Below are 25,764 nucleotides of genomic sequence, written 5' to 3'. Positions count from 1 at the left end.
GGTTGGTTACGGGGTGGATGTACAACACTGGTATATATATACACTAAAAGTTGAGTAACATCAAGTTAAATTTTAACTCAAATACGTGGTGGTGGGTGGGGGGAAGGTGGGACAGGGTGGTGGTGCGGCTGTGTCAGGCGCCATCTAATACGTGGCGCCTGTAGCGCCATATAGTAGTTCTATATGTATGTATATGTATATATATGTATGTATATGTATGTATATATATGTGTATATATGTATATATATATGTATATATATATGTATATATATATATGTATGTATGTATGTATGTATGTACGTGATTGAAAATGTGTCATTTCATATATATCAACAATATACTGAAATAATGGAGAATTATTTTATTTGATGATAAGCTGCTTTAGCAGATTATGTATGCCTCACTGACATGTAGTAGATGCTACCATAACATATTAAATCAACGTAAAGAGTGGATTTGAATCTTTTTAGACCTACATGACACCCAAGACAAATTCGAGAATTTAGAAATACATTTTGAGAGTGATATCTAGATGACACACTCGCATAAGTTTAGGATAGTCCTTATACTTATCAGCCTCATCTTTTCGCTTATGCTTATTCTTATCAGCCAAAATTCGAATTTTCAACTTTAAATTTGGAGTTGATTTTGAGGTTTTTGTTACTGGGATTTTGAGGTTTTTTCATCGGAGTTTATTTTTCAGCTTTTGCTTTTAGATCACTAAGAACACGTATATATATATAAAAGTTTTATTCACAGATTAATTTTCGTTTGCATATATGCCGTTTCCCTTATTCCCGGAATAAGCGAAATGATGGAGCACTTCACTCTTGTTTTTTATTTTGGCCGGTTTCAATTCTGGAACGGGCAGAACATCTTTCAGAGAAATCATCATCGATCAGCCTAAAATCAACCAGGGACTGTTCACCGACTTTACAATATATTTCTTCTGAGGAATAGGTACAATCGGGGACTGTTCATCGCCTTTACAATCGGTACATACTATGCTGCAGGCAACAGCTCAGGCTGCATTTAGTTCGACGTAAAGTTTAGATTTTGGTTGAAATTGGAGATGATGTGACTGAAAAGTTGTGTGTGCATGACAGGTTGATGTGATGGAAAAGGACTGAAGTTTGGATCTAAACTTTGGATCTAAACACAGCCTCAGAGCAGCTAGCTAGCCACAGATACCGAGGAACGAAATTTCCTTGGCTTGGAAGGCACTGTATTTTCTTTGCTAGCAAGAGATCACCCTGTTTTAATTTGTAAAATATTACAGGCTGCACGTTCAGAACAACGGATGGCGACGCAATCTCTCATAAATTTATGATTCTATTTCTTCTATGAGACGTGCTCGTCCAAAAATCACCTTCTAAATACTCTATGTCTCAAAATAAACAAACTTAATACGAGATGTGGCATATATTACTAATAGTATATATGAATCTGAACATGAGATGAGGAATGTGTCCAGATTCTGAAACCAAAGAATTAATAAAAACAGCACTATGTGATATATGGATGCTAACTTCCTCCGTTTCATAATGTAAAACTTTATAGGATTGTCCACATTCATATAGATGTTAATGAATCTAGCCACAACATCTATATGAATGTGGGCAATGCTATAAAGTCTTATATTATGAAACAGAGGGAGTACATGTTATGTTATCATATTACTTGTTAAGTATATATGAGATGGAACAAAAATGAATCAAGCGACGGTAATTGCAGTGGTATTTGTGATATTTATGTTTTGAGAAATCTAGGAATGCTTATTTCCTGATAAACATATTACACTAAGATTAACATAATTTTGATAATGATTTTAATGTTTATCTATAATCATTAAGGCAATAAAACTTAGTTGTACAGATCAAGCGTACATCAGGCTAGCAATTGGAGCTGCATCTTATATAGCTGATCTATTATTATATTCTGATTGATAACACAATTAAAGTTAAAAGATAAACAATAGAATAAAAAACAAAAGAAATAGAAAATATGCGCGCAGTTGGCATGCCATCCATATGGCTTGCATAAACCATATTTATACAGTAAATGCATGTAATATTTATTATTTATTTGTAAAGGAGTTATATTTTGAATAGATCTTTAAGCAGTTTTAAAATTGTATATCTATCAAGCCTAACAAAAACATTATGCTGGTAAATGTTTAAATTACATATAAAAGAAATAAAAATAAATGTTTGAAACGTGGTACGTGGAACACAAGTCTTGAAAAATATGGTACGAAGGGGTATACCTCTTCAAAACATTTGTTCGAAGGGTGAAACACGTTCCATGGATTTTTTAGGATGATAGTCCGGAATGATATGGAAAATCAGGATGCCTTTGTTATGCAAAGAATAATTTGAACTAAATATATGTAAACTTTAGGGCTTATATGGATGAAACCATTTGAATAAAAGACTTTTCATAATATTAATAAACTCAAAGGGCTAAATTGAAAAAAAAGATGAATCTCTTTTCCTTTCACCACATCAGGCCATCACCCCACGATGGTATCCACAATGGGCATGCACGGCAAGATCAACGTCAACAATGGCAAAGGCATGGAGGACCAAGAACTTGTCCTGTGTCGTTGCAGTGCATCACCCACATATCTGACATTGGATTTCTCACATTCTGATCTTCATTTTTTTATCAGTTTTGATCGATTGAAGAATGAAGAATACAACATTCTTTTATCAGTTTTGATCGATTGAAGAAGACAAATGGAGACCTCTTCTTTCTTACTTTGATGTCTATTTTTATTTCGATTTGAAGAGATTGCAAGTGATAGTTTGGAATACTCTAGAGTTTAGATGAATGTTCGCGCGGGAGACTGCACAGGGTTCTCCACCTTCTCTCCATATGGACACATGGCAGATTTTAGGAGAGGTTCAAATCGAAATATTAGGACGCCATATGGCCCAATGAGAGGCTAGGGATTGGACCTTGAAATCGGTATTAAAGATTACTGTACTTCCATCATACAACGCGGGCATTTCTTTTTTTTTTCATATATATGGGAATGCATCGATCATTCCATGCATTAGACTTCAGCTCCAGTATGCAGGGATTGGTCCGTAGGTAATTAGGTTTCGAACGGTTTCACACATACAAGCGCTAGACAGGGATTAATCAGTTTTGAAAAAGGAAAAAAGATTGATCAGTATAGAATAAGAAATTAGCTAGATTTCGGACGGTTTCATACATACTCGCGTGATGGACGGCTCAGATGAACCCAACGGTCACATGCATCACTTCTCGCTCTCCCAGACAGCCGCTGCGTCCGCTATGTAAAGCCTCCTCCTCTCGCTCGATCGACGCAGCAACGCCGCCACGAGACAAAACCCTAGATTTCTCCTCCATTTCTTCTCCTTCAGAGCTCGCTCAAATCTCCATTTCCCCCATGGCTTACAGGTGCATCGCGCACAAGAGGGCCAGGTTGTCCGGCGGATCCGTCGGCTCCAGCGCCGGCGGTGGCCGTGGTTACGGTGGTCCGGACCGTATCAGCCGCCTCCCCGACGAGCTGCTCCACCATGTCCTGAGCTTCGTGACCACGCCGGAGGCCGTCCGCACCAGCGCGCTGTCCCGCCGGTGGGTCGGCGTCTGGAAGCGCGTCCCGCGGCTGCACCTCCTGGAGGAGGAGGCGACGAAGGCCGAGCACATCCCGGACCACTATGACGGCATCCTCCGCCGCTACGCCGCCGACGTGGACATCGCCGACCTCGCCATCACCTACCACTGGGACTGGCCCGAGGTCGACGGGGACCGGGCCTCCGCGTGGGCGGGCTTCGCCGCGCGGCGCGTCACCGGCCGCTTCGACCTCGCCGTGACGAGCCAGGTGGGCCGCGGCGGCGACGACGACGAGCGCGCCGTCCTCGACCTCCCGTGCTTCGAGCGGGCGACGGAGATCTCCCTCTACTCCTCCGGGCTGGCGGTCCGTCTCCCGGCGGAGCTCGACGCCGCCGGCGACGGAGACTTCACCCGCCTGACGAAGCTGCAGATGTCCGAGCTCCGGTTCAGCGATGCCGGCGAGGGCATCAGCGGCGTCGTCTCGCGGCGGTGCCCGAGCCTGGATTGCCTCGATCGAGCTCGAGCACATCGCCGGCGTGGAGGCGCTCACCCTCCGCACCGACTCGCTCCTGAGCCTCCGCCTCGTCTCGGTCTCTCGTCTCCAACGGCTCGACGTGGAGGCCGGAAACCTCCGCAGGATGCGGGTGGAGTACTGCTTCGACGAAACGAGATCGTGTCGTCCTTGGAACGGCGGCGGCGCGGCGGCGGTGATGCGGCTCTCCGCGCCGGCGTTGGAGGAGCTCGGTTGGGAGGACGCGTGCCCCGACGAGGTTGAGCGGATTAGGTTACCGACGTGCCTCAGGGAGCTCGTCGTCAGCGAGCTTCCTTCTCATATTATCCGCAGCATGGGGCAATCTGATTTCACCAAGATCTTGGAGCTTTTCTCTGGGGCTGATGTTCTAAAGCTTACTTCTCCTATGACTGCTACACTGGTATTATTTATTCATTAATTTACTTATTTATTTTTATTTATTTCTCTTATTGACTTTTAATTACGTTCTAAACTTTTTTCTAATTTAGCTTTTTTTAAGAAAAGCATAGAATTTAGTTTGTCAATATATATCACAGCTAATTTGGTTTATAACTTTCATGTAAGTCACACTTTTAGGTCTATCCACTACAATATTCGGTAGTGGACTTTTTCGGTTGTGTTTATTAATTGTTGAAGAGCTACTCCTCTCAGGCTACAATAAATCAATATTTCGTCAAGTATTGACTATGTTTAAATTAAATTACTTGACGTAGTATGGTTCAATAAATAGATCTTCAAATCATTTTGTGTGACTAAGATAGGTCAAATAGCAAGCTAGTAAAATGTGAGTAACACACAACTTTTCAAATGTATACAAGTTTAAAAAAAAAACAAATTACAGTACCCTGCTGTAAACATAGTGTTGTTTTTATGAAGATTAATTTATTACAGTTAGTTTTAATCACATGAAAGTGTATAACTCCCTTGTTTAATTATTCAATTGGTGACGATGTTAATTTTGTAGGATTCAGAAGAGCAAGAGAGCCTTATATACAGTGTCCAACTTCCTTACTATTCAAAGCTAGACCTCGGCGTGATAACAAAAGGGCATAAGTCGTACGGCTCAAGTGTTGTACACTTCCTCAAGAGAAATAGCTCCATCAGAAACCTAACTCTTACACTACATCCATATCATCCTGAGGTATGTTTCTTAATATCTACGTTTCATCTCTCTTTGCCCAAAACATATCTACTTTTTTTTTGGCACCGTTAGTTATCGAGATCATTTACTTTCTCAGTCATTTTATATATATAGTTATATCACTATATCTCTCCTTTTGTGTTTTAGGATAAAAGATGTGCTCCATGTTGCATGTCTAATTGCAATTGCCACGAACCATTAAAATGGTGGGATGAAGATATCTCGCTAGACTCCCTTGAACAACTATGTGTCAAACACATCTGGGGTGAATGTGAAGGGAAGAAGCTGATATACTTTATTATGCGGAATTCAAAAGTGCTTAAAAAGATCACTGTTGTTTTCTCAAGTTGGCTTTGTTCATAGAGACGCTTTCTACGCAATCTCCGCAAACTATCCACGTCTGGATGCATCATCGAGTTGAACTTTCCGTGTAGGGAGAATTCCTGCTATAGCGGAATGGAAACAATTACAGTGACAAAGGGTTGAGGGGTACCGGTATATTAAACTTTTTGAGTATGTACCTGTACCAAAATTTGGTTGTGGAAAACTACAATCCTTGTGCACTATTCTGGTATTACTAGCTTATATATATATTTGCTGGAATACCTTATATGTGGATTCATTCCTTTGGAATGTGCTCTCTTAATATTGTAATGAAAGAACCCTAGCTAGTTTTTTGTGCTAACTAGCTAGTTGGGTGGCCATTCATTTGCAATCTTTTTTTTTTTATCAAACATTCATTTGCAATCTTTATGAGACAGCTAACTAAAGGATAAAAGTGCATGCCCCCTCATTGTTGGTTGCACTTATAATTTGATGGATGAACCTATTGCAAACTATACGTGTGAAATTAAAGTCACTTGTACAGTTGTATGTCTTTGGGTTGTATGAACTCTATGATATATATACTATAGGGGTTTAGTCTGATTTACTATATATTGCAAAAGTTTGATTTACCATACTAAATCCAATACCGGATATTTTACACACTTCAACTTTTCAAAACAAACAAATCACCATCCCGCCCTTGTCAACGCAGTTTAAATCCAAAGTAGTTTTAGTCCTGTGACATACATGAGTCCACCTCAAATCCTCTGACTTTCTATGGCAAAATCACAAGCGTGCGGTTCCATCTATCCCACCATCGATTCTCATCCAACGATGCACGCTCATTCCCCCAATATGTTTCTTCTTCATCTTTCTCCCTTTGCTCAGCATCACGGCCAACCGCCAGCTTTGATATCCTCCTTGAGTACAAACGTGATTACACCATTGGATGTTTCAATGGATGGTCCAGATGAATCTGATGGCCACATTGGGTTTAGCTACCATTACACCATTCCTCCCACTCAGCCACTCGAGAGGACGCCTGTGTGTAATATAACTAGAGACCGTTAGTAGCAGAGTCTGGCCCATTTCTCTGAACCCTAGCTAGCTGCCACCACAATTCCCCAACTCCACTTGCTCTAGTGTCGAGGCAGTAGCGCTCCTGTCGGTCAGCCGCCACAAACCCTAGATCCATCTCCCCATGTCTTCCGACGGCACAGCAGCTCACCTACCAAGCTGGAGTGCGAGAGAGCTTCCGTCTCCGGCGGATCCGACTGCGACGGTGACGCCGCCTACGAGTGTCCCGATTGCATCAGCTCGCTCGCCGCCGTGCTACTCCACCACATCCTCGTCTTCCTCCCCGTGGTCGAGGCTATCCGCAACTGCGTGCTCTCCCACTGTTGGGTCTGTGTCTGGACCGGCATCCCACAGCTGCAGCTCGACGATGATGCGTGGAGGGTCGATCTAGTTAATTAGGTTGTGCATTATATGATGTTAAAAAATTGATTATGTTCAGTATGGGAGCATTAATGTGTTAGATTATTATGACAATTGTGCACAAATAATGAGTATTATAACTAAACAAGTACATTGTTACTGTAGCTTAATTATCTAGGCTAGAGGAGTTAATTCTAGAATTCTGTATTTCTGTATTTCTGTCACATGAAAGTATCGAATGAGAGGTCTAAGTATATTTTCATGCCTTTATGTCTCTAGCACAACCTTTACTTGTCCCTACCTAACTAAATATGTGACTAACACAATTTATTAGTTATTATATTTAAATATCCTCACATGGTTATATTACCCACCATAAATAGATCGATAGACCAGTGTTTTGGTAGTACAACTTGTGTTATACTCTGATTATTTTTATTTGGTGACACTTCACCAGGAATAGTAAGAGCAAAATAAATTTCTACACAGTGTGGATCTACCATATTGTTTAGAGCTAGAACTCATTGTGGAAAAGAAACATCACACGCTCGACCCAACCATTGTACACCTTCTCAAGAAAAGCAAGTGGACCAAAAGGTTTTCTCTCAAAATATGTCCAAAGGTATGTCTATTATTGTATTATTGAATGTATGTTTCTAGCAATTAAATCGATCTATAGCTTGAATACATTTTATCGATTTACTTCGTATATCAAAATTGGCTTTTTTTTTTGTTATATCACTTTAATTCTTTATGTATCTCAGAAAATTCATATTCATGCGAGCCCAACTGCGATTGTCGCCAACTGCCAAACTGTAGGGATCAAGAGATCTCGTTGGGCTCGCTTGAAGAACTAGCTATCGATGGCTTTGGGGGCACCTATGATGAGAAGCGGTTGATATATTTTATCGTAATAAACTCAAAAGTACTGAGGAATGTGTCATTGGTTTTCTCCGTCAATCTTCACTCATACAAATCATTTTTGCACAATCAACACCAGCTATGCACATCAGAGTGCACCATCGAGTTGAACAATAATAATTTAGTGTAGACAAAAAGGTACACATAAATACATGGTGCCATAATGGATGTAATAGATTACCGGAATAGTGACTCTGGTGAACACTCGTGTGTGTACTATTTTGGTGTTGGTTATGTCTGAATTAGTCTTATATATTGCCTTGTGGAACATACTCTAGCTATTTAAAATGTAAGATATGCGCAACTTTGGGATATTAAATGTTGTGTGGCTTGATTGTGTCTTCCACACTATTAATCTTATGAGCAAAACATGATGATTGGTTGATCTGTTTGGATGGATTCCAACAATGCTGAATGCATGTGTTTGATCCTGATCCATTTTTTTCATTGTTGAGCTCAAACTTTACTAACATTAATTATTCTAATAAAAAATTGATGGTAGCAATCTTAGAAATTAAATTGACCAAATCTTGTCACCGTAAAGAGCAGAGGGGAGTACGTAGTACATATTGTAGCTGATCAAGAGACTATATATAGATATAATAAATAGAGACAGGTTATTAGTATGTATCTGAGTACTAAATTGACTTGTTACTGTGTTTTTTTTATATAGTTAGGCTTATTTTTTGGCAAGGAAGGTCTGGTTAATTTGGTTGCGATTATATGATATTAAAATATTCATGTATGGGAACATTAATGTATTACATTACTATAAATACCGTGCATAAAAATTGATTATTATAACTAAACAATTAGTGCATTGTTATTATCTGTAGCTTAATTATCTAAGCTAGAGGAATCAATTCTAGATTTCCATATTTCTGTCACATGAAAGTCCCCTAGAAGTATCGGATGAGAGGTCTAAATATATTTTTATACATGTATATATGTCTGTAGCACAACTTTACTAGTCTTAAAATATGTGACTAACACAATTTAGTTAGCTATTATATGTAAATATCCTCACACTGTTAAATTACCCACCAAAAACATATCGATAAACCGGTGTATTGGTAGGACAACTATATTAATTATACTCTGATTATTCATTTGGTAACACTTTGCCAGGAATCGAAAGAACAGAAAAAATTTATACACGGTGTGAATCTACCATGCATATTTTTTAGAGCTAGACCTCATTGTGGAAAACAATCAACACACGGTCGCCCCAACCATTGTACACATTCTCAAGAAAAGCAGGTGGATCAAAAGGTTTTCTCTCAAAATGTGTCCAAAGGTATGTCTATTATTGTATTATTGATCGATGGCTCTATGTTTCTAGCAGTAAAATCTATAACTTGAACCTTTTATTGATTTACTTAATTTCGTATATCGAAATCAGCTTATATTTTTTTGTTATATCACTTCAAATCTTTTTCTATCTCAGAAAATTCATATTCAAGGCGAGCCCTCCTACACTTGTTGCCAACCGCCAAACTAGAAGGATCAAGAGATCTCATTGGGCACGCTCGAAGAACTAGCTATCGATGGCTTTGGGGGCATCTATGATGAGAAGCAGTTGATATATTTTATTATAAAAAACTCAAAAGTACTTAGGAAGGTGTCATTGGTTTTCTCTGCCGATCTCCACTCATGCAAATTGTTTTTGCACAATGTACAGCAGCTATGCGCATCAGATTACACCATCGAGTTGAATAATAATAATTATTATTGTACATTAATGCATGGTGCTATAATGGTTGTAACAAATTGACTGTAATAGCAATGGTGAACACTCGTATGTGTACTATTTTGGTGTTGGTTATGTTTGATTTAATCTTACATTTTACCTTGTGGAACATACTCTAGCTATTTAAATTGTAAGATTCTTTGGATATTAAAATGTTGTGTGTCTTGATTGTGTCTTCCACACTTTAATCTTCTGAGCAAAACATGATGAGTGGTCGATCTGTTTGGATGGATTCCAACAATGTTGAATATTGTGTGGCCCTGAATAGATTAAGTTCGTTATGGAACCTGCTGGATGCCCTCCATAAGATCGCCTGCGTCGACTTCGCTTCGACATATTTGTCATTGATCAAGGAAGCCAATCATATTATACTAGGATCTTGGAGTTATTCTCAAGCACTTGCACTGATATTCTACGGATCAAATTTTGTATTAAACCGGTACATATCTAGATCTCATCTTCTAATATATTATTATGCCTTCATGATTTTACATTGTTAGAGCCAATATATGGACTTAATTATATTATGGATTTACAGTCATAAATATTCGATGTTTGTAGAACAGGATTTTGTGGTCAATAAAGCTTATAAAACTCCAACCATTACTAGCATATATATTTCTCAAATGCTTAACAGTATACTTTTTATTGAAAAGTATTATCATAATATCGTATAAACTTATTAGATTTTATAAACATCCTAATATAGAATTGATTGTACGAGACTTAAAAAAATGATAAAATCTTGTCCTAACCACAAAGAGCAGAGGGTAGTATTGTAGCTGTCGAGAGAGTATATATACATAAAAATAAGTCAGCTTGGCTGCTTATATATAGAGAGACACGTTAATTAGTATGTGTGTGAGTACTAAATTGACTTGTTATTGTGTTTTTTTGTGTCTAGTTAGGTTTAGCTTTTTGCAGGAGGGTCTAATTAATTAGGTTGCGTATTATATGACATTAAAAATGATTATATATGTTTAGTATGTGAGCATTAATGTATTACACATTACTATAAAGACTGTGCATACAAATTGATTATTATAACTAAACAAGTACATTGTTATTATATGTAGCTTAATTATCTAGCTAGCTAGGCTAGAGGAGTCAATTCAAGATTTTCATATTTCTGTCACATGAAAGTCCATCCCCTAGCAGTATTAGATGGGAGATATATTTTCATGCCTGTATGTCCCTAGCACAACTTTACTTGTTTTAAAATATGTTACTAACACAAGTTAGTTACTATTATATATAAATATAATCACACTGTTACATTACCCACCATAAACAGATCAATAGACCAGTGTTTTGGTAGTACAATTTGTATTAATTATACTCTGATTATTCATTTGGTGACACTTTGTCAGGAATCGAAAGAGCAGAAAAAATTTATACGCAATGTGAATTTACCATATATTTCAGAGCTAGGGCATATTGTAGAAAAGAATCAGCGCATGCTTGCCCTAATCATTGTACACCTTCACAAGAAAAGCAGGTGGATCAAAAGTTCTCTCTCAAAATATGTCCAAAAGTATGTCTATTATTGTATTATAGATTGCTGTGAGTTTCTAGCAATAAAATCTATAGCTTGAGTATCTTTGATCGATTTACTTCGTATATCAAAATCAGCTCTTTTTTATATCACTTCAATTCTTTTTCTATCTCAGAAATTCATATTCACTGTGAGCCCAACTACACTTGTCGCCAACCACCAAACTTGAGGGATCAAGAGATCTCATTGGACCGCTTGAAGAATTAGCTATCAATAGCTTTGGGACATCTATGATGAGAAGCAGCTGATATATTTTATTATAAAGAACTCAAAAGTTCTTAGGAAGTTGTCATTTATTTTTTCTTCCGGTCTCCACTCATGCAAAAAAAATTTCAAAATCTATGCCAGCTACACATTAGATTGCGACATTGAGTAGAACAATATTAATTTAGTGTAGAGGAAAATGTACACATAAATACATGGTGGTGTAGTAGATTGAACGAATAGCAACTTTGGTGAACACTCCTGTGTGTGCTTTTGGTGTTGCTTATGTTTGATTGTCCTTAAAATTGTAAGATTAATTCGTGCAACTTTTGGATGTTAAAAGTTGTGTGGCTTGATTGTGTCTTCCACACTTTTCTTCTTCTGAGCAAATTAAACAATGATAAATTAATGCATGTGCTTTATTTTGGTCTATTTTTTATTGTTGGGCTGAAACTTTGCCGATATTAGTTGTTCTATAATGTCATACATCTCACGACTTAGAATTTTGATCCATTCGTTCTAGCATAGATTAAAACAAAAGAAGAGTGTAATATGCCTAAACGACAGGCGCCAGTGTGCTGAGACGCTCGCTAACACGCCGTACGTCTAGGTGCGGAGACATGCAAAAAGGACACCGGAGTCACCATGAACTTGTTAGTCTTAACGCTCACAGGTAACTTGTAAATGAACTGTGTATGTGCCGTCAAGTTTCTCCCATATATAAAAAAACAAATCAACAGAACTGCTTGTTATGTGTGGACACATTTTCTGAACTGCTAAACGGTGTTTTGGGAGACGAAGGAGAACTATATTTCAGGGGACGAAGGGAGTAACGTTGAAGAGAACCAGAATTGGAAAAAGTTAACTTGAGTTTCCTCATCTTATCGTTGAGTTTCAAAAAAATTCTTAAACCAAAATACCAGGTATATATAACGCATCATATTCTTACAGAACTAGGTCACATTGAGTTCCAAGGCATCATTGCTCCCGGTTTTGGCCGACGTGGCAGCTAAGTTAGCGTGGGACTCACATGGGCCCCATATGTCAGCAACCTGTTAGGTTTAATTGGGTAATTGATCCATTTAAATCAATTAAATCAAATAAATTCCAAGGCTCATTATGCTAGGAATTCATGTGAATTCATTCTTTTATGGGATATCAATGGGATGAAGAGTTTTGAGAATTAATCCATTTGATTAAGGAATTGGTAACTTATATCAATTAGTCCTAATTGATGGATGGTTGATGGTTGTGTAGTGGAGGATGGTTCATGGCTAGTTGATGAGAATTAGTTGCTCTATTCCTCTTCCTATTCCATTGGTAACTTACATCAATTACTCTTAATTGATTGTTGGTTGATGGTTGTGTAGTGGAGGATGGTTCATGGCTAGTTGATGACAATTAGTTGCTCCATTCCTCTTCCTATTCCATGACTCTTACTCTTCATCTTCCATTCCTCTTATAAAATGGGAATGGATTTGATCTCCCGCGAGATAAAGAAGACACACTTTCATCCATTTTCAAAAGCTGTTGCTGCTACGGTAATCCCATCCCGACGAGTGTGTGCACACGCGTTGGGAGAGTAGGCCTCCGAAACCACGCGTTGCTGCGACGTTTGCACAGACGGGCGGGCGATCAGGTTTTTGGGGAGCGCAAGGCGCGACTACTCACTGTTCGTCAACATCTACTTCATCTTCACCAACATGTCGAACACTGGAGACAAGGAGAAGGAGACTCCCGTCAACACCAACGGAGGCAATACTGCCTCAAACTCCAGCGGAGGACCATTCTTGGGGTATAACCTTATTACATTATTTCAATTAGAAGTTTTACTGTTAATGTTCATCGCAATGTCAACATTGTGTCATTATGTGATTGTTGATGCTTATTCAACGTTAAGCATGCTCATGTTGATTACATTCACCACTATCACTGGATCAAATCCTATTGTAAATATCATGTTTATTATCTTGTTATTTTGGATTAAAATATGCCGAATTATGACCAAATTTCCAACAATCCAAAAACCTGATAGGTCATTTTCGGTAGTTGGCTTTGCTGCTGCACTGAAACCACATGCTTTTGATGGTTCAAACTATAAGAGATGGAAAGCACGTGCACTATTGTGGTTGACAGCGATGCAGTGCTTCTATGTTTCACGGGGCAAACGAAGTGAACCACCTCTTTCTCCTGAGGAAGAGGCTAAGTTCGAGGCTTCGGATTGCCTGTTCCGTGGAGCATTGATCAGTGTACTCGCTGACAACATAGTGGACGTGTACATGCACATGCCTTCTGGAAAGGACATGTGGGATGCACTTGAGGCCAAGTTCGGAGTTTCTGACGCCGGCAGTGAGCTGTATGTTATGGAGCAGTTCTATGACTACAAGATGGTCGATGACCGTTCTGTAGTTGAACAAGCTCATGAGATTCAGATGTTGGCAAAGGAACTTGAGAACAACAACTGTGAGTTGCCTGACAAGTTTGTGGCAGGTGGCATTATTGCCAAACTACCACCTTCTTGGTCGGACTTTGCCACTTCTCTAAAGCACAAGAGACAAGAGTTCAGTGTTCCTGATCTCATTGGCTCTTTGGGTGTTGAGGAGAAGGCGAGGGCAAAGGACGTCCGGGGCAAAAAGGTTGAGGGAGGTTCTAGTGCCAATATGGTACAGAAGAAGAACCCTCATGCATCCCACAACAACAAGAAAGTCAAGCCTGATGTCAAACCCAAGGCTGCAACCAATTTTAAGAAGAAAAGTAAGGGAAAGGCAAAGGGAGACTGCTTTGTGTGTGGCAAGTCTGGGCATTGGGCCAAGGACTGTCCTGAGCGCAAAGACAGGAAGTCTGCCAACATGATCATTAGCGAGGGCGGAGGAACATCGGGGTACGGTAAAATATTACCTACAGTTCTCTCTGTTTTTCATTCACCTGATTGGTGGGTGGACACTGGTGCTAATATTCATGTATGTGCTGACATTTCTCTATTTTCTTCTTATCAGGTCGGGAGAGGTTCCTCCTTGTTGATGGGAAACGGGTCGCTTGCGGCTGTTCATGGTGTTGGTACGGTCGATCTGAAGTTTACTTCGGGAAAGACCGTGCAGCTGAAGAACGTGCAGCATGTCCCTTCAATAAAGAAGAATCTAGTTAGCGGCTCTCTATTGTGTAGAGAAGGTTTTAGACTTGTGTTTGAGTCCAATAAATGTGTCGTATCTAAATATGGGACTTTTGTTGGAAAAGGTTATGACAGCGGAGGCTTGTTCCGCTTTTCTTTGAATGACATGTGTAATAATCATAATGCTGTGAACCATATTAGCGAGAATGATGAGTCTAATGTGTGGCATTCGCGACTCTGTCATGTAAATTTCGGTTGTATGACGCGCTTAGCTAACATGAGTTTAATTCCAAAATTCACTTTGGTAAAAGGTTCCAAGTGCCATACTTGTGTTCAATCGAAACAACCTCGCAAGCCTCACAAGGCATCTGAGGCGAGGAATTTGGCACCTCTAGAACTTGTTCATTCCGATTTGTGCGAAATGAACGGCGTGTTGACTAAAGGGGTAAAGAAATATTTCATGACACTGATAGATGATTGCACTAGATTTTGCTATGTGTATCTATTGAAAACAAAGGATGAGGCATTGCATTGCTTTAAAATCTATAAAGCTGAGGTAGAAAACCAACTTGAAAGGAAAATCAAACGGTTGAGGTCTGATAGAGGTGGGGAGTATTTTTCCAATGAGTTTGCATCCTTTTGCGAAGAGTTTGGAATTATTCATGAGATGACGCCTCCCTATTCACCCCAATCAAATGGGGTGGCCGAAAGAAAGAACCGTACTCTAACTGAGATGGTGAATGCCATGTTAGACACTGCGGGGCTTTCCAAGGAATGGTGGGGTGAGGCAGTTTTGACTGCGTGTCATGTCCTGAATAAAATTCCAATGAAGCATAAGGAAGTAACACCATTCGAGGAATGGGAAAGGAAGAAATTAAATCTCTCATACCTACGAACATGGGGCTGTTTGGCCAAGGTAAATGTACCTATAGCCAAAAAGCGGAAACTTGGACAAAAACTGTTGATTGTGTGTTTCTTGGTTATGCTATCCACAGTGTGGGTTATAGATTCTTAATAGTAAACTCTGGAGTACCCGACATACATGTTGGTACAATTCTTGAGTCCAGAGATGCTACATTCTTTGAGAATGAATTTCCTATGAAATATACACCTAGCACTTCTAGTAAAGAAACTGTCATGCCCCATGAGCACTTTGCACCGATAGAACACAATGATCAAACGCCTGAGGAAAATCCTGAGGAGGACAACATTGTAGATACTCGCAAGAGTAAGAGACAAAGGGTTGAAAAATCCTTTGGAGATGACTACATTGTATACCTCGTGGATGACACCCCAAGAACCATAGAAGAGGCATATTCATCTCCTGACGCTGACTACTGGAAGGAAGCAGTATGCAGTGAAATGGACTCGATTATGTCTAATGGTACTTGGGAAGTCGTTGAGCGTCCATATGGGTGCAAGCCCGTAGGATGCAAATGGGTTTTCAAGAAAAAGCTTAGGCCTGATAGTACAATCGAAAAGTACAAGGCAAGGCTTGTGGCCAAGGGTTATACCCAAAAGGAAGGCGAGGACTTCTTCGACACATACTCACCAGTTGCTCGCTTGACCACGATTCGAGTACTACTTGCTCTGGCAGTCTCTCATGGTCTTCTCGTCCATCAGATGGACGTTAAGACAGCTTTCCTAAACGGAGAGCTGGAGGAGGAGATCTATATGGATCAACCAGACGGGTATGTACTAGAAGGTCAGGAGGGAATGGTGTGTAAACTATTGAAATCCTTGTATGGCCTCAAGCAAGCACCTAAGCAATGGCATGAGAAGTTTGACACCACGCTTACATCTGCAGGCTTTGTTGTGAACGAAGCTGACAAATGTGTATACTATCGCTATGGTGGGGGAGAAGGGGTGATCTTGTGCTTATATGTCGATGACATACTGATCTTTGGGACCAGCCTTAATGTGATTGAGGAGGTCAAAGACTATCTGTCCAAGAATTTTGAAATGAAGGATTTGGGAGAGGCTGATGTTATTCTTAACATCAAACTACAAAGAGGAGATGAGGGTGGGATTACACTTGTGCAATCCCACTATGTGGACAAGGTTTTGAGTCGCTTTGGATATAATGACTGCAAGCCAGCTCCTACTCCTTATGATCCCAGCGTGCTATTAAGGAAAAACCGAAGAATAGTAAGGGATCAGCTGAGATACTCTCAAATCATTGGTTCATTGATGTACTTGGCTAGCGCAACGAGGCCTGACATCTCATTTGCTGTAAGCAAGCTGAGCCGGTTTGTCTCAAATCCGGGAGATGATCATTGGCAGGCTCTGGAAAGAGTAATGCGCTATCTAAAGGGCACTATGAGCTATGGAATTCACTATACCGGGTATCCAAAAGTACTAGAAGGGTATAGTGACTCAAACTGGATATCTGATGCTGATGAGATAAAAGCCACAAGTGGATATGTGTTCACACTTGGAGGTGGCGCTGTTTCCTGGAAGTCTTGCAAGCAGACCATCTTAACGAGGTCAACAATGGAAGCAGAACTTACAGCACTAGATACTGCGACAGTTGAGGCCGAGTGGCTTCGTGAACTCCTGATGGATTTGCCGGTGGTTGAAAAACCAGTGCCAGCTATCCTAATGAACTGCGATAATCAAACAGTGATTATTAAAGTGAACAGTTCAAAGGACAACATGAAGTCATCTAGACACATCAAGAGAAGACTGAAATCTGTCAGAAAGCAGAAAAACTCCGGAGTGATAGCATTGGACTATGTCCAAACGGCTAGAAATATGGCAGATCAGTTTACCAAGGGGCTACCACGTAATGTGATAGACAGTGCATCGAGGGAAATGGGCTTGATACCCACCTAAGGTTGCATAATAGTGGAAACCTGTCCATTATGATCGGAGATCCCGTGAATTTGGATGGTGAAACAAACTATTGTGTGACTGAGAGAAGAGACCCTTGAAAAGGGCTCATTTTCATGATGTGCTTCTCTTCTTTCCTGCATGGTAGGATGGCTTATGTCTTAATGTGATCCGAGTGGCTTTTCCAAGCAGAGATGTTGACCTGCAGAACATCTTAGAAGGAACACACCTATATGAGTTCGACTGCTAGTCACAGTCTATGAGATTTGGGTGATCTCTAGATACTCATGAAAGGCCTGGAGTATGACTTATAAGCTCCAACCCGAGGGAATACTAATGGTTGCCTAGTATCAGTTATGGAATTGAGTGAAACCTAACTGCACAAGACTGACAATTCAAAGCATAGTCCATTGTTCAGTTGTGGTCAGGTGTAGCTCCTTTTCTAGGTGAAAGTTCAACTTAACAGTCTTCACCGAAACACTAGTATATAAAAGCTGCTATGGAATAGAGAGCATTCTCATGAGCCTTAAAATTTGGTGGGGATTGTTAGGTTTAATTGGGTAATTGATCCATTTAAATCAATTAAATCAAATAAATTCCAAGGCTCATTATGCTAGGAATTCATGTGAATTCATTCTTTTATGGGATATCAATGGGATGAAGAGTTTTGAGAATTAATCCATTTGATTAAGGAATTGGTAACTTATATCAATTAGTCCTAATTGATGGATGGTTGATGGTTGTGTAGTGGAGGATGGTTCATGGCTAGTTGATGACAATTAGTTGCTCTATTCCTCTTCCTATTCCATTGGTAACTTACATCAATTACTCTTAATTGATTGTTGGTTGATGGTTGTGTAGTGGAGGATGGTTCATGGCTAGTTGATGACAATTAGTTGCTCCATTCCTCTTCCTATTCCATGACTCTTACTCTTCATCTTCCATTCCTCTTATAAAATGGGAATGGATTTGATCTCCCGCGAAATAAAGAAGACACACTTTCATCCATTTTCAAAAGCTGTTGCTGCTACGGTAATCCCATCCCGACGAGTGTGTGCACACGCGTTGGGAGAGTAGGCCTCCGAAACCACGCGTTGCTGCGACGTTTGCACAGACGGGCGGGCGATCAGGTTTTTGGGGAGCGCAAGGCGCGACTACTCACTGTTCGTCAACATCTACTTCATCTTCACCAACATGTCGAACACTGGAGACAAGGAGAAGGAGACTCCCGTCAACACCAACGGAGGCAATACTGCCTCAAACTCCAGCGGAGGACCATTCTTGGGGTATAACCTTATTACATTATTTCAATTAGAAGTTTTACTGTTAATGTTCATCGCAATGTCAACATTGTGTCATTATGTGATTGTTGATGCTTATTCAACGTTAAGCATGCTCATGTTGATTACATTCACCACTATCACTGGATCAAATCCTATTGTAAATATCATGTTTATTATCTTGTTATTTTGGATTAAAATATGCCGAATTATGACCAAATTTCCAACACAACCAATCCTTTCCCCTCTCTTCCCATCTCAATCCACCTCCAGCTCGGCCACCAACGAGATTTCCGATACATAGTGGCGTTGAGGCAACTGGGACTCTGGGAGCTGCCTCACCGTCACCCCCTCGTCAACGCCACCGAGTCCGACGAGATTACCGACAACATAGCGGTGCGGCGTCCGTCGTGCAAGCGTGTCTAGCCCTTGTGCCCATTGCCGGCTGAGCTGTAGGTGGATTGAGATGGGAAGAGAGAGGACAGAAGATTGGGCTACTGATATATGGGTCCCACATCAACTCAGCTGTCACGCCAGCAAAAGCCAGTAGCAATACTGCCTTGGGATCTAATGTGATCTGATTTTGTAAGATTAGTGATGCGTTATATCAGCTATTCCGGTGCAGTGACGATTTTAAAACTCGACGACGAGATGAGAGACCCCAACTGAACTTTTCCCACCAGAATTACGGGCTCATTTGGTTTGATACCAATTTACTACCCTACCAAAATTTTGGCAACTTCAATAGTAGCAAGTGAATATTTGGTTTGCTACCAAATTTAACCCACCATAGTTCAAATTGAATACTACTAAATTTGGTAGTGCAAAAATTTGCCAATGTTTTGCAGCCCCATCGTTTGGCCTAAACAGCTAAAGAATAAGTCAAAATTTGAATTTTTGAACTTGATTTTGAAGTTGATTTTGAAATGCTTTTAACGTAATTTTTGTTAATGTTGGCTTTTAAGTCGCTACGAACAAATCTACAAAAGTTTTACTTATAAATTAATTTTAATTTTCTAATAAGCCAAATAAGCCATTTTAGGCAAAATGGCAACCGATGGGAGCCTTGGTACTACCAAGTTTTGGTAGGACAAAAATTGGCTCTAAACCAAACAAGGCCTACATGTGAAACTCACCAAGGATCCCGGTCCGGGCTAGCCCAAAACATGCGGCCCAGTAGCTTTAGTTACCTGGTGGGCTAAGGCGACTTCGCGAAAAAAAATACTGGGCTTTACTCATTAGAGGCTCGGCCCATGCTTAGAGTAAGGCCTACTCCCACTGGCCCACGACAAACACTCATCTCTCCCCTCGCGACTCATCGCGTTGGCGGCCGCCGGACCTAGCTCGCCGCCGGCCGATTTCGCAGCGGCCACCGTCGCCGCCGCCGCCCATTTCCTCCTCCTCCTTCCTTCCGCCCTGTGTACGGTTCCTCTGGTATTAGCGTTGCGCCGCCGTCGCCGCCTCCTGCACCGACAACAACGCCAAACCCTATGTCCCTATCTCCTCCGTCAGTCGTCGAGCGCGCGTCCTCCGCCGATTGCCCTCCTCGCCGTGAACAGACGCCGAGACCTCCTGTGTGACTGTGCCCTCAAACCTACGGTTTCCCCCCACAGTGGCCTTCACCGATCAATTGATCCCTCTCCCTCCCGCACGGTCGCACGGAGGAGGTAATTTTTTTTTTCCTTTAATAGGAGTATCTCGTGAGACTAATCTCTTGGTGGAACTATTAAATTAGGTTGTTTTAATTGGCAAGTGAGCGTCCAATTATTTTTTTGTCAGCATAAATTGGGGGACTGCTAGTTGTTCATACTTCATACCAAGCAAATCCTAGAGATTAGAATGTAGACTCATGATTAACAATGCCATTCATTTAGATTTCATTAACTACAATCAAATATAATGGATCCCAAAGTGGCTACCATTAGTATGTAAGTAAGAGTCTAGTTTAGAACAGACATTGAGCTCCTCCTGTTTCACCCTACATATTTAGCTATCAAGTTTATTTTATAAGTGAGGTATATGAAATTTTTTGTCTAAGCTCAATTCTGTTGTTTAATTTTATTTGGACTTGAGGTCACTAGAATATTTTACTTGTTCGTGTACCATTTGATATGAGTCACCCTTCTTACGTCCGAAAAAATGAGACGCCTTTCTCTTTTTCAGGTATGTCCCAGCAATCAGACACACCTTCATGTTCAGATGATTCTGAAGATAACATCATCGACCCAGCCAGCATATACACTATAGAAGAATTCATTTCTGAGCAAAGCATCATGGACAATTTGCTTGAACGGATCACTGTGAAAATTCAGTCCAAGATTGAAGCTCAGAAGGCTGGTACATCTCACCATCCAAGGGGTGAACGGAAATCTTTAAACAGGAATCATGAAGGGGGCCATCAACGACTTGTGAAAGATTACTTCTCTCAAGATCCAATCTATAGTGATAAACAGTTTCGTGCAAGGTACCGGATGAGAAAACCCATTTTTCTGCGTATCGTCCATGCCTTAGGTGAATGGTCTCCCTATTTCACCAACAGGAGAGATGCCTCCAGTCGTCAAGGACTCTCACCTTTGCAAAAATGCACAGCAGCCATTCGTATATTAGCATGTGGTTCCCTTGGTGATGCCAATGAAAAATACGTAGAAATTGGTAAGAGCACAGAGCTAGAGTGTTTGGAGCGGTTTGTGGAAGGGGTGATCGACAATTTTGGTGAAGAATATTTGCGAAGCCCCACTAGTGAGGATATGCAACATATACTACAAGTGAATGAGGCACGGGGGTTCCCTGGCATGTTAGGAAGTACTGGTTGTATGCGTTGGGAGTGGAAAAATTGCCCAGTTAAATGGAAACGTCACCTTACTCATACCGATCATGGTGCTGCTACGATGATTCTTGAAGCGGTTGCTTCACATGACCACTGGATATGGCATGCTTTCTTTGCTGTCATTGGGTCCAACAATGAGATGAAAATTATCAGTCAACAACAGTTGTTTACCGAGGTGTTGAAAGGCCAAGTTACTCAGGTGCAATTCTCTGTCAATGGGAAGCAATACAATACGGGTTACTATCTTGCTGATGGAACATACCCAGAAGGCAATGTCTTCATTAAAACAGTATCCCTCCCTCAGAGCGAAAAGGATCGAATATTTGCACGGCATCAAGAAGGAGCAAGGAAGGACGTCCAAGAAGCATTTCGACTTCTACAGTCTCGTTTTGCCATTGTGCGTGGTCCAACTCGTTTCTTTCAACAAGAGATTCTTGCAAAAATCATGCAAGCCTGCATTATACTTCACAACATGACAATTGAGGATGAGAAAGATATGGCCAGCGCTTGTTTTGACCCAGATGAAATTTCAGGGACATTGGCTGTTATTTTATCAGACATCAACACTGTGCCTGCTGATTCTTTTACTGAAGTGCTACATAGAAATGCTTCTGTTTGTGCTCCACCGAAACATACACGACTTAGAAGGGACTTAATGGAGCATATTTGGCAGCGATTTGGTCCATTTGGCAACCAGTAAAACAATTAATCCTAGTGTGGTAATATTAGACTTATAACTTTGTTTAATTTTTTGTTATAACTTTGTTTAATTTTTTGTTATAACTTATAATCCTGCAATATTAGACTTATAACTTTGTTTAATTTTTTGGTACATTTGGCTTTGTTTCTAATTATCTGTAATAAATATTTGAGTATTGCCGTCCAGTGACATTTAAATTATACTCCATTATTAAATGTATTATGAAATCTTTCGAGATTGTTCATCCTCAACCATGGATGTTCAGGTTTGATTAGTTTGTTTACACAAAATGTATTTCAGGTTTGGATTTTTTTTTTTTTTTGAAGAAAACTAAAATGAATTATTTACCTCATTTATTTCTGTTTACACAATTTTGACCTAGATGTAAGCCAAATAATTAGAGAAAAATTCCAGGAAAAGTCAGTGAAGGTCAAGGCTATCTGGCTTTAACTACCACCAAACAGCTGTCAGCATAAATTGCTACATTTTCAGAAAGACATTTTAAAGTTGCTCCCAACAAATCCTAGGTTTTCAACAGAAGGTGAGCTAACACTGTGCATAGTATGCTCTACTATTTCATATGAAGTTATGGTGTTCTGCGGAAGTTGTAGTTTCTTATAAGTTCTAACGGCTATTTCTTTTGTTGATTTATTCAGTCCTCAATCTAGACTGGAAGTTGCTAATTTGTTAAAGTTAGCTCTTCGATACAGCTCCCTGCAGTGAGTTGATCATGGTCATCTTTTTTCTGTAAGTGGAAAAAATAACGACATTACAATTTCAGCATTTATGAGTGTTGAGTTTTTCTAAAGGTCCTCACATGTTCTTTCAGAATTTCAACATTTAGACATATCTCATAGCTAGAGCAATTGAACAATCTCATAGTCTGTTATACTGACTACTGAGGTTGTGTTTTATTCATTTTCAGATATATTACCAGGGAGTGCTTAGGCAGGCTTTTCGTATGCACCTTTTGAAGTACTGTAGGCCAACAAGTTGGAATTTTTCAGCAGAATTTTATTGTGCATAACAGCAATCTCAAGCAGGAGTTCCATTGGATTACCTGGGGACTGGGGTAGTAGATTTCCAACATAATAACTAGTGATGTGCTTCTACTGTTTCTTTTGTCTAAGATACCAACTATGGATACGTTGGTTATTTTGTAAAAATAGCATTTGGACTTCAGGAGCATATTACTCGGTACTATGAATTATGATGACACTTGCAGAGTTTCAGTCCATATCGCGACCATGATTGACGCCTTCAAGGGTGCGAAACCGTCCTGTTTTGTGTGAACTTCTCCAAGTTTAATATGGCTTTGTGCCCACATACCTGATTTGATTGGTCCTAAAAGAGGATGCTAGATCAGATTTAACATTTTTAATCGCATTCCTATACTCATAATTCTGTAGTCTGGAAGCGGGAGGACCGCACATGCCAGCCTCAGAGTCTACTAAATGAATTGATCTTTTTTTTTTCAATAGCAATGTAAACCAACTAAGACTATCCATGGGTCTGCCAAGTCCCATGGTTGAAACTACGGTATATCTCGCGATAACCGCACGGTTAGCAGTAACCGCCAAACCGTCGGGTGGCGGTAACCCCAGCCCCGCCACCTCAAACAGTTTGGTAAACCCTAGCCATGGTAGGGGTAACTTCCAGTATGGTTTGAGGAAATTTGTTTGAATTGAAATTTATAAAAAAATAATGAAAAAATTAAAACGGGGACACTATTTTCCCTCATGGGCCGGCGGCCTAGGTCATACTGGGCCGTCTGGATTAATGGGCCCGAGGGTAGTATGTTTGCTTGCTCCCCCACCCCTCCCATATAAAGCAAGTAGGGTTCCCGTCTCGCTCGCCTCCTCGATCGTCTTCTCCACCTGCGCCGCCGCAGCCTCCTCAACTCAACTCTCTTCGGCAGCGAGCAGCAGCGCCTTCCACCATGGTGAGTTCTTCTCCTCTCCTCTCTTCCCCGCGGCGATGGCTACGCCTGGGCTAGCGGCGGATGCGCGGTGCGGTGCGATTGACCCCGTTGTTGTTTTGGTTTGTGTTGTTGCTACCTTGGCAACGCAGCCGAAGCAGATCCACGAGATCAAGGACTTCCTCCTGACGGCGAGGAGGAAGGACGCGAGGTCGGTGCGGATCAAGAGGACCAAGGACGCCGTCAAGTTCAAGGTGCGCTGCTCCAAGTACCTCTACACCCTCTGCGTCTTCGACGCCGACAAGGCCAACAAGCTCAAGCAGTCGCTTCCCCCGGGTCCGTATTCCGTTATCCACTGCCTGTGTATTCTCTTCCTTTCATTTTTATTGATGCTGTTCTTAAGTAAGGAAACGTCCGCTGCTGTGTGCGAAATCACGTGTTTTGTTGGAACGAATCGTTAAATCCTTTCATGCTTTAGGATTTAAAAAGAATGTGGTATGGAATGGTTATGCATGTTCTTTGTGAATTTAGTTTGGTCTAGCATGCTAATCAGGTGGAGCTGTTGATAAATTGGCCTTCCATTTAGTCTGGAAATTGCATTGTGTGCAATGATACCCAATTAGTGCCTCCCAAGATAGTCATGGAAATCTTACTGTAGGATATGTGCAAGTCTGGAACTTCTCCTGGGATGAGATTGCGCAGTTGCAATCATCTTCCTCTTTGTATAGCTTTTAATTGTCATTTCCATGTATTGATGTCAGTATAAATGTCAAGGCGCATAAGTAACTTGCCTATCTCAGAGCCATAGATATGACAATTTTTTGGCAGAGCAGAAAATATCATTTACCTCGTCTTTGGAAAACCAGCAAAAGTAATTACAGCACTGGGCATACCTGTTCTATTTCAGATCAAATATGCTACAAAACAACCTACTAATCAAGTACATCATACTTGTCTATCTGGTCCAGCAGACAAAGCCAGCACCAACTAAGGTTTTGTATATTTTTCAAAAAAATGATGCAGCCTACAAGACCAGCTAATTTCATGCCTTCCAGATATCCTTGGACCATAAGCTGTTCATCCAGAAATTATACACGTTTTGCACTATGTATCTATGCATTACTGTTCTGCTGTTCATTCAGTACAAAATTTCTTTTTGTTCAATTGATCATCATTGCTAACTCAATGATTGTGAATTTCTTTCTTCAGGTTTGACTGTCCAGGAGGTTTAAGCATCAAAGCCAGACCATGCTGTTTGTAGCAGCAGGATTGCTTGCTCCCGTTCGCATTAGTAGCTATTAGATGCTGAAATTTTATCTGTCTTGAGTTTTGAATGTAACACCCAAAGTTTATGTGCTGAACCTTCTTCGAGTCAGATTGCGCTGTTACTCCTTTCTGGAGATAGCTACCAGTCGTACTGTCCCTAAACACACTGAATTTTGCTCCATTTCTCTCTAATTGCTGGAGTGTTTCATATTTGTTCTGGAGTGTTTCGTATTTGTTTTGAACCCTGGATTGTTGCCTCTGAGATTGTGTTGACACATCCACACGTGAGAGCATGAACACAGTGACACGTGAGAGAGGAAGAACGATTTTTGTGGTATTGCTGGAATCTTTTCGGCTTGCAGGTTCTTAATATCTCGAT

At 40.6% G+C, this 25,764-nt stretch overlaps 1 protein-coding gene, 1 non-coding gene and 1 pseudogene across 2 annotated transcripts; all 3 read left to right on the top strand.

Annotated features, from left to right (window-relative positions):
- Window positions 1-3,419: 3,419 nt before the first annotated feature.
- Window positions 3,420-7,062, top strand: LOC136357447 (putative F-box/FBD/LRR-repeat protein At4g03220; annotated as a pseudogene).
- A 12,883-nt stretch (window positions 7,063-19,945) lies between these two features.
- Window positions 19,946-23,438, top strand: LOC107277239 (uncharacterized). Its single transcript, XR_010742549.1, has 5 exons — window positions 19,946-20,341; window positions 20,838-22,220; window positions 22,616-22,742; window positions 22,858-22,948; window positions 23,127-23,438. It is a non-coding gene; the product is annotated as an uncharacterized protein (transcript).
- A 622-nt stretch (window positions 23,439-24,060) lies between these two features.
- On the top strand, window positions 24,061-25,595 carry LOC4343529 (large ribosomal subunit protein eL38z/eL38y). The gene is made up of 3 exons (XM_015792108.3): window positions 24,061-24,143; window positions 24,272-24,455; window positions 25,329-25,595. Exons 1-3 carry the CDS (start codon window positions 24,141-24,143, stop codon window positions 25,349-25,351), a joined length of 210 nt encoding a protein of 69 aa, XP_015647594.1. The 5' UTR covers window positions 24,061-24,140; the 3' UTR covers window positions 25,352-25,595.
- The last annotated feature ends 169 nt before the right edge of the window (window positions 25,596-25,764 follow it).

This window comes from Oryza sativa, chromosome 7 (genome assembly GCF_034140825.1).
Source record: "Oryza sativa Japonica Group chromosome 7, ASM3414082v1".
Classification (NCBI taxonomy): domain Eukaryota; kingdom Viridiplantae; phylum Streptophyta; class Magnoliopsida; order Poales; family Poaceae; genus Oryza; species Oryza sativa.
This window is presented reverse-complemented; position numbering and strand designations above follow the sequence as displayed.